General features: G+C 44.2%; 1 protein-coding gene and 1 non-coding gene across 4 annotated transcripts in view; both read left to right on the plus strand.

Moving 5' to 3' along the window:
* The window catches only part of ZNF395 (zinc finger protein 395), a 47679-nt gene extending 35948 nt beyond the window's left edge, over positions 1-11731 (plus strand). For all 3 annotated transcript variants that reach the window (XM_049865697.1, XM_049865698.1, XM_049865696.1), the window contains exons 4-10: positions 2239-2348; positions 5836-6071; positions 6580-6680; positions 7452-7749; positions 9796-9888; positions 10775-10878; positions 11165-11731. In XM_049865697.1, coding sequence (XP_049721654.1) covers positions 2239-2348; positions 5836-6071; positions 6580-6680; positions 7452-7749; positions 9796-9888; positions 10775-10878; positions 11165-11276 — 1054 coding nt within the window. In that variant the 3' untranslated portion in view covers positions 11277-11731. The remainder of the gene's footprint in view (positions 1-2238; positions 2349-5835; positions 6072-6579; positions 6681-7451; positions 7750-9795; positions 9889-10774; positions 10879-11164) is intronic.
* On the plus strand, positions 3751-3852 carry LOC126066164 (U6 spliceosomal RNA). The gene has a single exon (XR_007515019.1). It is a non-coding gene; the product is annotated as a U6 spliceosomal RNA (small nuclear RNA).
* Positions 11732-12084: the final 353 nt, after the last annotated feature.

The raw sequence follows: 12084 nt of genomic DNA on the forward strand, positions 1-12084 counted from the left end.
ACTCTGACAGGGATCACAGTAGAAGGTCCCAGACAGAGTGGGAGAAAAAGGTAGAACAAAGTTCAAATTCACAAAAAGAAGCAAACAAACAAAAAACAACCAATACCAGACTTTCTCGTCTGACAGAGACTGGAGGAACCCTGAGACCATGGCCCCTGGACTCTATGCTAACTCAGAACTAAAGTCACTCCCAAAGTTCACCTTTCAGCCAAGGATTAGACAGACCTATAAAATAAACAGTAACACACATAAGGAATGTGCTTCTTAGATCAATCAAGTATACAAGACCAAATGGGTGACACCTGCCCAAAAGCAAATGCGAGAAGGCAGGAAGGGACAGGAAAACTGGACAAGTGGACATGGAGAACCTGAGGTGGAAAGGGGGAGAGTGCTGACACATGCAAGGATTGTAACCAATGCCATGAAACAATTCGTCTATAAATTTTTGAATGAGAAACCAATTTGCCGTTACACCTAAAGTACATTAAAAAAAAAAAATTGGACAAATGAGATACAGAAAAGAAAGGCTTGCTTCCTTTAAAAACCCAAAATGGCATATTTTCTTCCCTGTAACTAATATGGATGATGTATATTTGGTTTGGCCAGGGGCTTTTCTTTACCCCATTCATATTTAAACTACAACCAGATCTGAGTTTTTCTTGATAAGAGTCAGGGAAGGAGCGGCTTAGTTCAGAGTCAGCAAAGGTTTTCTGAATGGGCCAGATAGTAAATATTTTAGGTGTCATGGGCCATGCAGTCTCTGTTGGAACTACTCAACTCTGCCATACAAGAGCAGCCATAGAAAAGACAATATGTAAATAAGTGATTGTGGCTGTGTCCCAGTAAAACTTTATTCATGGACACTCAAATTTGAATTTCATATGACTACCATGTGTCATGTGCCAAGAAATAATATTCTTCTTTTGATTTTTAAGAACCATTTAGAAATGTAAAAAACATTTTTAGCTCACAGGCTATACAAAAACAGGCAGCAGGCCAGATTTGGCCCACAGCCTGTAGCTGCTGACCCCTGGCTTAGAGATTCAAAACCACAGATGATGAATAAAGAATGTGTATGTTTTGCTTTAGAATTTTATTATGTAACTTTTCCCTGAGAATGTATATTCTGATTTCTATCTTAAGAAGAAAATCTCCTATCAGCCTGTCTTATATACAAGATGTGCAACAGTTAAGCCCTATTCCACCTTGCGCTTTGACTTGGTCCCTAATCTTGTCTTTGGGTGTTCTTGTCATTGACAGTAAACCTAGTATTTTGAGACCAGACCAGAACAACAATATTTGTGATTGTGTATTCAGTGGGTGCTGGCAAATAATGTGTTTTTCTAGTCTATGGAAATGAAATATAAAGATCATACTTAAAAGGTGATTCTGATATGTTTTGTTAATACTCTTGATTTAGCTGCTTCACACCCAGCCACATATGTGTGAACCTGAATTATAAAGAATTTATTAATACAATACTTTGAAATAGATGAACCACCTAGAAGTTTATTTCAGACTAACTTTTCGTAATACTGTAAATTAACTTAGAGACAGCTCTGATTTTACTTCCAAACAATGTAACCTTATATGGATTTGAAAAATTACATATAAAGGTGTATGGAACTCTGCTATATAAAGCATTCAGATTTACATTGGGTGATTTATTTTAGCGCTTTTAGTTTATTTGTAAACTGGCTTATGTAATAGGTTCTCTTGATGTTCAGGAACTGTCAGAATGTTTCTGCAGGGAGGGCTTGGTTAGGGTAACTGTTCCCTGTTGAATTTAAATATAAGACAGGAGAAGGCAGGTAATTTTTTTTTAATTCTAGTGGGTGTATTTTATCCCAATGTTTTATTTCATTGTTTTGACTCCTTTCTCTTCCCTCCAAATAAAATTCTCCACTTGAAGTTGCAGAATTAGGAAGAGAAGTCAGGGGAGAATGCAGCTACCTCAAGGTGTTGGCAGTGGGATGGAGACCATCCTGCTTACACTGGCTTGATTAACAAAGTCATAATTCAAAATGTTTTTTTTCCACAAAGTATTAGGAGACGCTTTCATGCTTTACTTATATTTTTTGAACACACACGGGCTGATCGGGGTGGGTGTTTTAGAAGGGACAGTCCAGAAGTCTATGATTATCATGTGGAAATAACCAGAAACAGAATCTAGTTCTACAGGGTCATGAATTAGCTGTTTCAGGAAGTAACCTTTCATGCTCTTCCATTTGAATCCAGGAAGTCGGATGCAGTGGAAATGGATGAGATGATGGCAGCCATGGTACTGACATCCCTGTCCTGTAGCCCAATTGTGCAGAGTCCTCCTGGGGCCGAGGCCAACTTTTCTGGTGAGGAAGTGGGGCCTCCATGGGTTCTGGGTGTGGCAAATGCCCAGGACTGACTTCTTCTGCTTCCAGCAGCTAATTGTGAAAATCACCAACCTGGAAATAGGATTTCTGGAGTCTCTTCTCACTTCGACCTCAGACTTGCTGAGTGACATTTAGTTAGATGCTTACATTCTTTTTCCTCAGTTTCCTCATCTGGGGAGAAGTTTCCTGGTGTATTGTGAAGGTGTTTTTGCCCGGGACTGAGCCTCACTGGCCACTTGAGTAAGTTCTTCTATGGGAGCAAGTTGAGTGAGGCACATTGATGGAGACCTGAACAAGGCTAATAGAGGAATATTTAGTTCACAACAGTAGAAATGTACTAAATGGTCCCTTAGTGGCCTCAGAAAATTCATGCCCCATTTTACAGACCAGGGAAGGAGCCCTGGTGGAGAAATGGTTAAGCTCTCAGCTGCTAACCAAAAGGTCAGCAGTTCAAACCCTCCAGAGTCTCCATAGGAGAAAAGACCTGGTGACCAGCTCCTGTAAAAATTGCAGCCTATGAAAACCTATGGGGCAGTTATACTCTGTCATATAGGGTCACTATGAGTCAGATTGACTTGGCGGCATACAACACCACCAAGAACAAAACAAGGCCAAGGACCTGAAATAAATTAGCTGAAGTCTAAAATACATCTATTTGCTTATTAAAAACCAATAGTATTACTTCAAATCAAATTTGTAAAGTGAAACAAAATTCTTCTAGTTTGGCTCCAAAATACATTATCAGTAATACTGAAGGAAGGATTTGCTGGATATTAGTAGTTTGACAGGACTGGTAGTAAACTTGAAGTTTTTTTGAACTTCGTTATAGGACTGGCCTAACTTACTCCCAGGGAATAACTTTTTCATTAGGGAGAACTGACTGAATTACAAGCCATTTAGGAGGTTGTAGGAAAATATGTGGTTAGCTTTAAACAAATGCCTTCACCAAAGGACTAGAGTAAGTTATTGCACTCTGATGGGATCTAGTTGTGAAGCACAGTATTGCATGCCTGCTCTGTTAGTAGGAGCTACATTAGCAAAAGGGGGAGGAAAAGAGTTAACTTCAAGTTCTCAGAGAATTCAGCAAGTTTAAGAGATCTGTAGTAGTCAAGAGGATGAAGATCTAGGAAAGTGTCATAAAAGGAAAGAAAATTATTGACTCCAGTTCCCAGCAAAAGTGTGTAAGTATGTGTCATACATGTACACACACATATACACACACCAGCATATACACAGGTCACTGATAATATGACATAATCCTGATGTCCTAAGTTCCTTTTTGACAAAAAGTTTTTAATTGTCTATTAAAGATTTTTTTCCATTGTAATATACTTCTGATTTTATGGTTGAAGTCAGTGGAAAAATAAGACCCTTGGTGGTCATTTTGGCAGCAGTATATACTAAAATTGGAATGATACAGAGAAGATTAACATGGCCCCTGCGTAAGGATGACATGCAAATTCATGAAGCATTCCACATTTTTGAGTTTCTGTTAATGGTGGTGGAATAATTTGGAAAAGGATAGTGGTGATGGTTGTACAACACGATTAATGTAATCAATGTCACTGAATTATACATGTAAGAATTGTTGAATTGGCAAATGTTTTGTTCTTTATATTTTTGCCACACAAAAATGGCTTCCTTAGCAGCTAATTATAATTATATCTCCATAGTTATATTGCAATATGCTGCAGTGTGAGGTATATACAACAACAAATACCTCCCTCTAATCGTGGCTACTATTTGCACCTAAGCCACCTTTTCCCTTTAGTTCTGTATTATTTGGAAGGCTGTGTCTGTGTAGAGATGGCAAGAGCAGAGGAAATTGTAAATATTTCTTAAAAGTTCACTGTGAACTCTCACTGTTCTGCATTTTCAGTGGAACACTTTATTTTCATGATGTTGAATGTCTAGTGTCCTTGCCCTAGAAAAACTCACTAAGTAGGATAACATATGAATGGCTTATGTTCATCATATAACACAGATTAATTTATGGTGTTAGCTTTTTGCTTTGTTTTATGTTTTTCTTCCTTTGTATGCCAATTTTCCAGTTTTGGAGTTTGAGCCATTTGAAGTGGTCATGCCCTGTGCCTATATAGGGAACGCCTGCTCTATTTGTAGGGTTTGCCACTGCCCAACCTGTCTTTTATCCCTAGAGTCCTGATCACCCCAGATGTAGTTTTCTCCTGCCTGGAACTTTGATCCCTGCTATGTTTCCTGAGTAGATGTGTGTGGCTTAACCAGTTAACCTGTTGGCCTGTTGGGTGGTTTCTGAGTTCTGCCCTAAAGGTCTACTCTGGTTTAACCACACTGTGTAGATACAGTAACTTCTTGCTTTCTAGGAAGGGAAAGCTGTGGCTTTGAGACTTGACAGTGATATTTAGGAAGGGAAGAGTTCCATCCTTCCCATCTTATTCCGTTTGGATAGATGAGAAATTTAAGGAGAATCTGGGTTGGAAACATGGACAGCTGGGAGTCTGTACTAGGTGTCTAGATTAGCATAAAAGCAGTTTGGAATATTGAGCAGGATGAGAGAAAAGCAGGAGGATTTTATCATTGTCATGAAGAGTGTGGAATTCAGTCTTGACGTCCAGGATAAGGAGGCTCCTTTGGAACGCAGTGTTAGGAGCTGGGGCTCTGGGAGACATGAGGCGTAATATCTGCAGGCTTTGTAGCCCCCTGCCCTCTTGCTACTTAATATAAATTCAGATTTATGGCCTGGAAATGAAAGAGTCTGGGTTGGGCCTAAAGCAGCCTGAAGACAGGCAATTTAAAAACTGAGCATTTACCACGTCTCACCTGACCTCCTCCCTGTTCAGATGCGCTATTGGGAGCAGGGCAGTCGGCTCAGGGCCACAGCAGGTGTGAGGGCCTCCAGTCATCTTGTGATTAGTCATATTCTCAGAGCTTGTCTTTCCTTCTCCAAGTGTGTCTCTTCTGAATAAAAATAGGAGCAACCTGGGCTGCAGCTAGCGCTGGTAAATGTTATGCCCTCCTGATATTTCTAAGAGCCAAGTGGCTTCTTTTTACTCACAGGCTTTAGTGTTCTTGTAGGGGTTTAAATTATTGAAAGGCATTTTTCAGGAAAGCCTAGTCAGAAAGCTCTTGGCCTTCCCAGCCTCAATAGGATGAAAATTTGTAGGGAAAGCTTTCCAAGTGGCATTTGACATACTTGTATGTGTGCATTCTCACTCACCCTCAGAGGCCTAGAAGGCAGGAGAGCTTTTTTTCCTCTCCACTCTCCATTTTTACTTCAGCTCACAAAGGGGAGGTTATTTTCTTTCCTTTGGAGTGGCAAAGGCAGGCAGAGTCAGAGCCGAAATTGGACTCCAGACCCAGGTTCCCAGACTAGAATGCACGGTCCCCCGGCCTGGGCTGTCAGTGCAGAATCTGGCATAGACAAGGCCATGGCAGAGCCCTGCCCAGATACAAGCCCTGGGCATCCTCTTGTCTTCTCTCCGGCCAGCTTCCCGCACAGCCTGTGACCTGTGGAAGGAGAGCGGCGATGTGTCCGACAGCGGCAGCAGCACCACCAGCGGGCACTGGAGTGGGAGCAGTGGCATTTCCACCCCTTCTCCCCCCCACCCCCAGGCCAGCCCCAAGTATTTGGGAGATGCCTTTGGTTCCCCCCAAACTGATAATGGATTTGAAACAGATCCCGACCCTTTCCTGTTGGATGAACCAGCTCCACGCAAAAGAAAGGTACATGGTGCAGTGTGAGTGTGAGCCTGGCTGGTGGAGTTAGTGTCTGTGAGCAGCTAGGGGCAGGGACAGCCAGCAGAGGAGGGCCCCTGCAGATCCTAGATGTTCCCAGGTTCCACCCCATTTCAGTTTTCTTTTGCTGCTTCTTTTACCTCATGGTATTCCCAGGAGCCTACTCCTTTTCTTTAATGCAGTTCCATTTTTTTTTCAATCTCTATCCCAATCCCTGCCTTCTTTTGTGTACTATTACAGAGGCTTATGCATGAGAGGTCTGGTGGGCTCTTCTCCACAGCAGCTATCCCTGCTGTTTACCATTAGGACTATCTCTTGGGTCCAGGTTGTCAGTTTCTTTGGTCCTGTAGAACCCCTTTCCTAGACCCTTCTGTTGGGTTTTGCCAGAAGGCAGAGGGTAACAGCCAGTTGAAGCTCAAGTCTCCATTAGTTTGGGATGAGAGAGGGGTGAGGGAGAAGAACATATCCCAATTACCCAGTCTGCCTTTTCCCTTAGAACTCTCTGAAGGTGATGTACAAGTGCTTGTGGCCAAACTGTGGGAAAGTTCTGCGCTCAATTGTGGGCATCAAACGACATGTTAAAGCCCTCCACCTGGGGTAGGTATGGAGCCCCATCTTTGTCTGGGGTACCATTCAGGGATTCCTCCACCCTGCTAACTCCTTATGACCCACAGCCCAGAATGCTTTCAAGGAAAGCACTTGCTGAGAACACCACCTTTTCACCTTCCTTTTTCTTCAGGGGTTTATCCCTGCCCCTGTGCCACGCAACATAGGACCTTCCTATCATGACAAATGACGACGATGAGTTTGCTGTGGATGAGAAGGGAGCTCTGTCCATCTTATGGATGTGCCTTCTTGCCTCACTGTAGGAAGCAAGATGTCTGGTTTTAGTTCAGGGTAGAAGTAGGGTAATTTGGTTCCACCACTGGTGATACCCTATTGCCAAGAAGTATAGAGACCAGTTTTTGGGGAGACGGATCTCCATCAGCATTAGCCTTCTGGAGCCAGGGACTTATTTCCGTGCAGAGCTGGGGCTGAGCCTCACAGCTACTCATGACAGAGGAACTGACTCAGTCCTTGAATAAAGAGCTTGGGTCCAAGTAGGTAGCGGCTGGAGATGACTCGTGGCAGAGCTTAGAGTCAAATGACTCCTGTGGGAGGAGAGGTTCGCACAGGTTCTGTGAGAGCAGAAGCCTTATGAAAAACAATTCCTGTTGCGGTGTGAGAGCCTAATCCTTTGTGACACCATATCAGGAGATGGGCTCCTGGGTATTCTCATGGGCTCCTTCCCTGACTTGCTGAGTGGCCCTGAGCACCTTGGACTGAGGCAACTTGTACCTAATCATGCCACATCTCCCTCCCACACAGGGACACTGTGGACTCTGACCAGTTCAAGCGGGAGGAGGATTTCTATTACACAGAGGTGCAGATGAAGGAAGAATCTGCTGCTGTTTCTGGCACCCTCGCCCCTGGGACCCCCACAGCTGAACCAGCTCCCACCCCCAGTGTGACCAGCACACCCCTTGCCATTCTTTCACCACCTCCTCCCAAAGCCCAGTCCTCAGGCCCAGAACACCCTGGCCTGGAGTCTTACCTGCCCTCTGGTGCTCTCAGCAAGTCAGCTCCTGGTTCCTTCTGGCACATTCAGGCCGACCATGCATACCAGGTATGGGGCTGGGGCAATCTGGTTGCTCAGCCTATGGCTGTGAGGACATTCAGTGTCTAGCTTGTGACTGGCCAGCCTCATTAGAGACCACTGACAACCCTGACTGAAGACTGAACTGTTCAGCCAAATTGCTAATCCTTTACTTGTACAAAGAAGGAAAAAGAAAATCATTTCACACTCAATGAATGTGGGAATTCTAGAGTTTTAAATTGGTAGCTGTCACAAGTGGTGACTAAAAATCCAGCTGAATCCCTAAGTAAGCAATTTAATTTATTTGGGCTGGAGAATTATTCCATCACTGTTTATTAAAGGTGATGGAATAGTGGAGTTGGGATTCCCAGAGCAAATCTCTAGTCCCTAGAATTGTGTTACATTAGTAAATAATCCAGCAACTATTTTTTAAATATCTACAATGTGTCAAGCATTGGGCTAAGCTTTCAGGATAAAATAAGACATAGTTCTTGCTCTTGTGAAGTACATGGTTTAGCTGGAGAAATGAATATATAACTGATTAATCATAATAAATCGTCAAAATAATTATAATGTATAAATATAATAAATAGTCAAATTATAATAAATAGTCCAGAGTGCCTTTACTAGAGGCATGAGCAAAGTGTGGGTCCAGGAAGAAACAATCTGTTACGCTTGCATGATTGGGAAAGTGGTCATGGAGGGGTGACACTTAGGGTCACTGTGAGTTGGAATTGACTCTACGACAACAAGCTTTTAGGTTCACTGTATGTGAACCCTGGTGGTTCTTGTACAATCACTGCTAACCAAGAGGGTGGCGGTTTGAAACCATCAGCAGCTCCTCAGGAGAAAGATATGGCAGTCTGCTTCTGTAGAGATTTACAGCCTTGGAAACCCTGTGGGATCACTATGAGTCAGAATCAACTCAACAGCAGTGAATTTGGTTTTACTGTGCATAGTAGGTGCTCAGTGAATGTGCAGCTTTTATGTAGCAGTTTTCTTAAAGTCATTGTGTGCCTACAGTTTGGTTTTATCAGACTCTGGCCTGATTTGTTGGAATCGACTTGACGGCACTGGGTTTGGCTTTTTTTCTTTTTTTTGGTTTGGCCTGATTTGCAAGTTAGCCGTTAAAAACAGGGCTTTCAATGATACATCTAAAAAATGAGCCAGCCCTCCCTCTGATTAGAATGAGTGGCTGCTTTGCTATTTCAAGTTGCCAAACTTCAGGTGGAAACCCTGGTGGCATAGTGGTTAAGTGCTGTGGCTACTAACCAAAAGGTTGGTGGTTTGGATCCACCAGGCCCTCCTTGGAAACTCTATGGGGCAGTTCTACCCTGTCCTATAGGGTCGCTGTGAGTTGGAATTGACTCGATGGCAACGGGTTTGGTTTTGTTTGGTTTTAACTTCAGGTAGCCCCATCAGCAGCTGTGGTTGACATTGTGTGGCTGACATTGAGTGTGGCTGATGTTTTTACGAACAGACCTAGACCTGTGCATCCATGTGAGGGCTGTCAACCTTCAAGTAGTTGCCTTGGGATGCATTTCACTTACTCCAGCAATGCCACCCATGCTTAAAAGGCTTTTAGACTTCTTTTGGAACTGCCTATAGCATGTTCCTGGTAGGTGCTCAGTCTGAGATTTTAATCCTCTGTGATGATTAGGTCGTGAGGCTGGCACGTCAGCCAGCTTGAGAGCATTTGCTAAGAAGAGTTCCAAAAAAGATTAAAAAACCCTTTACCATCACAAGTCGATTCCAACTCGTAGTAACCCTATAGGACAGAGTAGAACTGCCCCATAGGGTTTCCAAGAAGCAGCTGATAGATTTGGACTGCCGACCTTTTGGTTAACAGCCAGGTTCTTAATTACTGTGCCACCAGAGCTCCAGGAGACGACTTCAAACATTTGGAAATTCTGATATTTCTCTTGTGAAGATGCATCTTTCCTATCCCAGTATCTCCTGGTCATCTCACGGACGCAGAGATGCACCTTCTGCTGCACAATGTGAAATTACACGATGATTACTAGGCTTTGAAGGCTTCCTGAGGTGTTGCCTTGGTTGACTATCTTGTCTCTGCAGGCTCTGCCGTCCTTTCAGATCCCTGTCTCTCCACACATCTATACCAGTATTAGCTGGGCTGCCGCCCCCTCCACTGCTTCCTCCCTTTCTCCGGTGAGTGGCCCTCAGTACTTCCTGGGGCTCTGGTATGAGCCAAGGGCTCTTTCACATATATCCTGTGCTAGAGGCCGCCAGCCCCTAAACCTCTCGGAAGATCTTGATGCACTCTCCCCCATCCCATAGCAATCCCCAGCTGGTCACAGGCTCTTTTAGAAGGCGAAAGGAGGTGCTTCCAGAGGAGTGTGGGGATTTAGCAGGTTTATTGCCAAGAAAATCCCCAGGCTAGGTTGTCTTTGGGTGCTGATTGTGGTTTTAGTATTGAGAGGAGAGGAAGGGAGAGAATTCTCTATAGGGTGGTCAAATAGAAATAGAAGAAGGTGGGAAAAATGAAGAAGATAGGAGCATGTGAAGGGGTGTGTGCAATGAGTCAGAAATCTTGATGGCCATTGTGGACCATAACTTAGGCTGCTTGTCCTTGGAATAAATAAACCGGAAGTCATTTTGAACCACATGTGGTGAGCTCTAGTCTTAAATATCTCCTACAGGAAGGTTATCATACACTGCAAAACCTAAGTGCCTGAAGGTGCCATTGAGCCAGTGGAATCTCTCCCCTTAGTTTCACAGATGGTAACTGTCTAAATCTCCTGTAGGGAGCAGCCCACTAGATGGCCTGCAAGTGGCTGCCTTTGATCCCTACCTACCCTTGGCCCCTACTCAGTTTTTAGCCTTAAAGGCCTGCTGCTCACTCTTCAACTTCACCTCCTTACCTGGCCCCTGTTGCAGAGCATGATCACCTCTGCATCAGTGCATGATATAGGGCCCAGCACTTAAAGGGAGCTCAGTCAATGTTGCTGACTGTGCTGCGGGAGTGCTTCTCTCATTTCCCATGACTGCCCTCATGCTCACGGCCTGGACTTACTGCCACTCTCCCTGTGCCCAGGTCCGGAGCCGGTCACTAAGCTTCAGCGAGCCCCCTCAGCCACCACCTGCAATGAAGTCTCACCTGATTGTCACTTCGCCGCCACGAGCCCAGAGCAGCTCCAGGTGAGACATCTGCCATCTTGCTCTTTGGTTTCTGTCCTCACCATCTCCACTGGAAGCGGAGACTCTGAGTCCTCCAAACCATCATCACCAGAGTTAGTCCAGAGAGGGGACTCTACATGGGGAGGGCTTTCAATCTTCTGTGCCTGTGGTCACTTACCCTCTGGAAGTCAAGCTGCTGGCCCTGTTGGCTTCTGTCTGAGCCACCTCTTCCAGTCTCACATGTTTGCTCAGCCTCTTGCTTGGCTGCTGTCCAAGTCTAACCAGCAGCATTTCTTTCTTTTGGCAGGAAAACCCGTGGGGAAGCAAAGAAGTGCCGCAAAGTGTACGGCATTGAGCATCGAGACCAGTGGTGCACAGCCTGCCGGTGGAAGAAGGCCTGCCAGCGATTCCTGGATTGAACTTGTCAAACCGGCTCATCCTCTGTTCTTTCTGGCCTTGACCTGCAGCCGGATGACAAAAGGCAGACTTGTCACAAGAAGCCCTCAGCAGAAACCTAAAAGATAAAGGTGAAAATGTGGATTTGGGGCTCTATTGGCCAAGGTTTAACACTTAAAGCATTTTTTCCCCATGGGGGAACATTTTATTTTTTAAAAAAGAAACGGAACTATTTTTCCCCTAAAATAGAAGAGAGCCAAAACTGCCCAAGGGTATTCTACAGTAAACCAGAGACCAAAGAATGAATTACCCTCCCTTTCCCACACCTTGTTTCTCTAGGGTATTAGTTTGTATGTATCAAAAGAAGGAAGAGCTCATTCTGTTTCTTGCTGAGTTGGTGAATTCTTTGCTTTCTCAACTCCTCCAGAAGGGACTGTGAGCAAGACGAATTTAGTTTTGTTAAAAAAAAAAAAAACAAGTTTCTGGCTGATCACTCAGAGAGCAGGACCCATTGCGTATGGGGGTGGGAAGAGTATCTGTGCACTTTCCAAGGTGCCATCTCCTTTTCTTTATCTGAATCTGAGAAGGGAGCTTTTGTGCTTCTCACCAAGCCGCTTCCATGGAAGTAAAAAGGGACACCCTTTCTTGGTGACAAGTATTTGAATCTGGGTTCTCTCAGATGTTGGGTTTCCTCCCAACAAATATTATGTGGCTTCTTCTCAAAGCCCTGGCAAATAGGTTTTTAAAGACTGTCCCAAATTAGCTGAGCCAAAAGGCTAAAGATCACTTTTTGAAATGTGACAGTTAAACACTACCTTGATCATTCTTTCC

The sequence above is a fragment of the Elephas maximus genome, chromosome 22 (assembly GCF_024166365.1).
Source record: "Elephas maximus indicus isolate mEleMax1 chromosome 22, mEleMax1 primary haplotype, whole genome shotgun sequence".
Lineage (NCBI taxonomy): Eukaryota > Metazoa > Chordata > Mammalia > Proboscidea > Elephantidae > Elephas > Elephas maximus.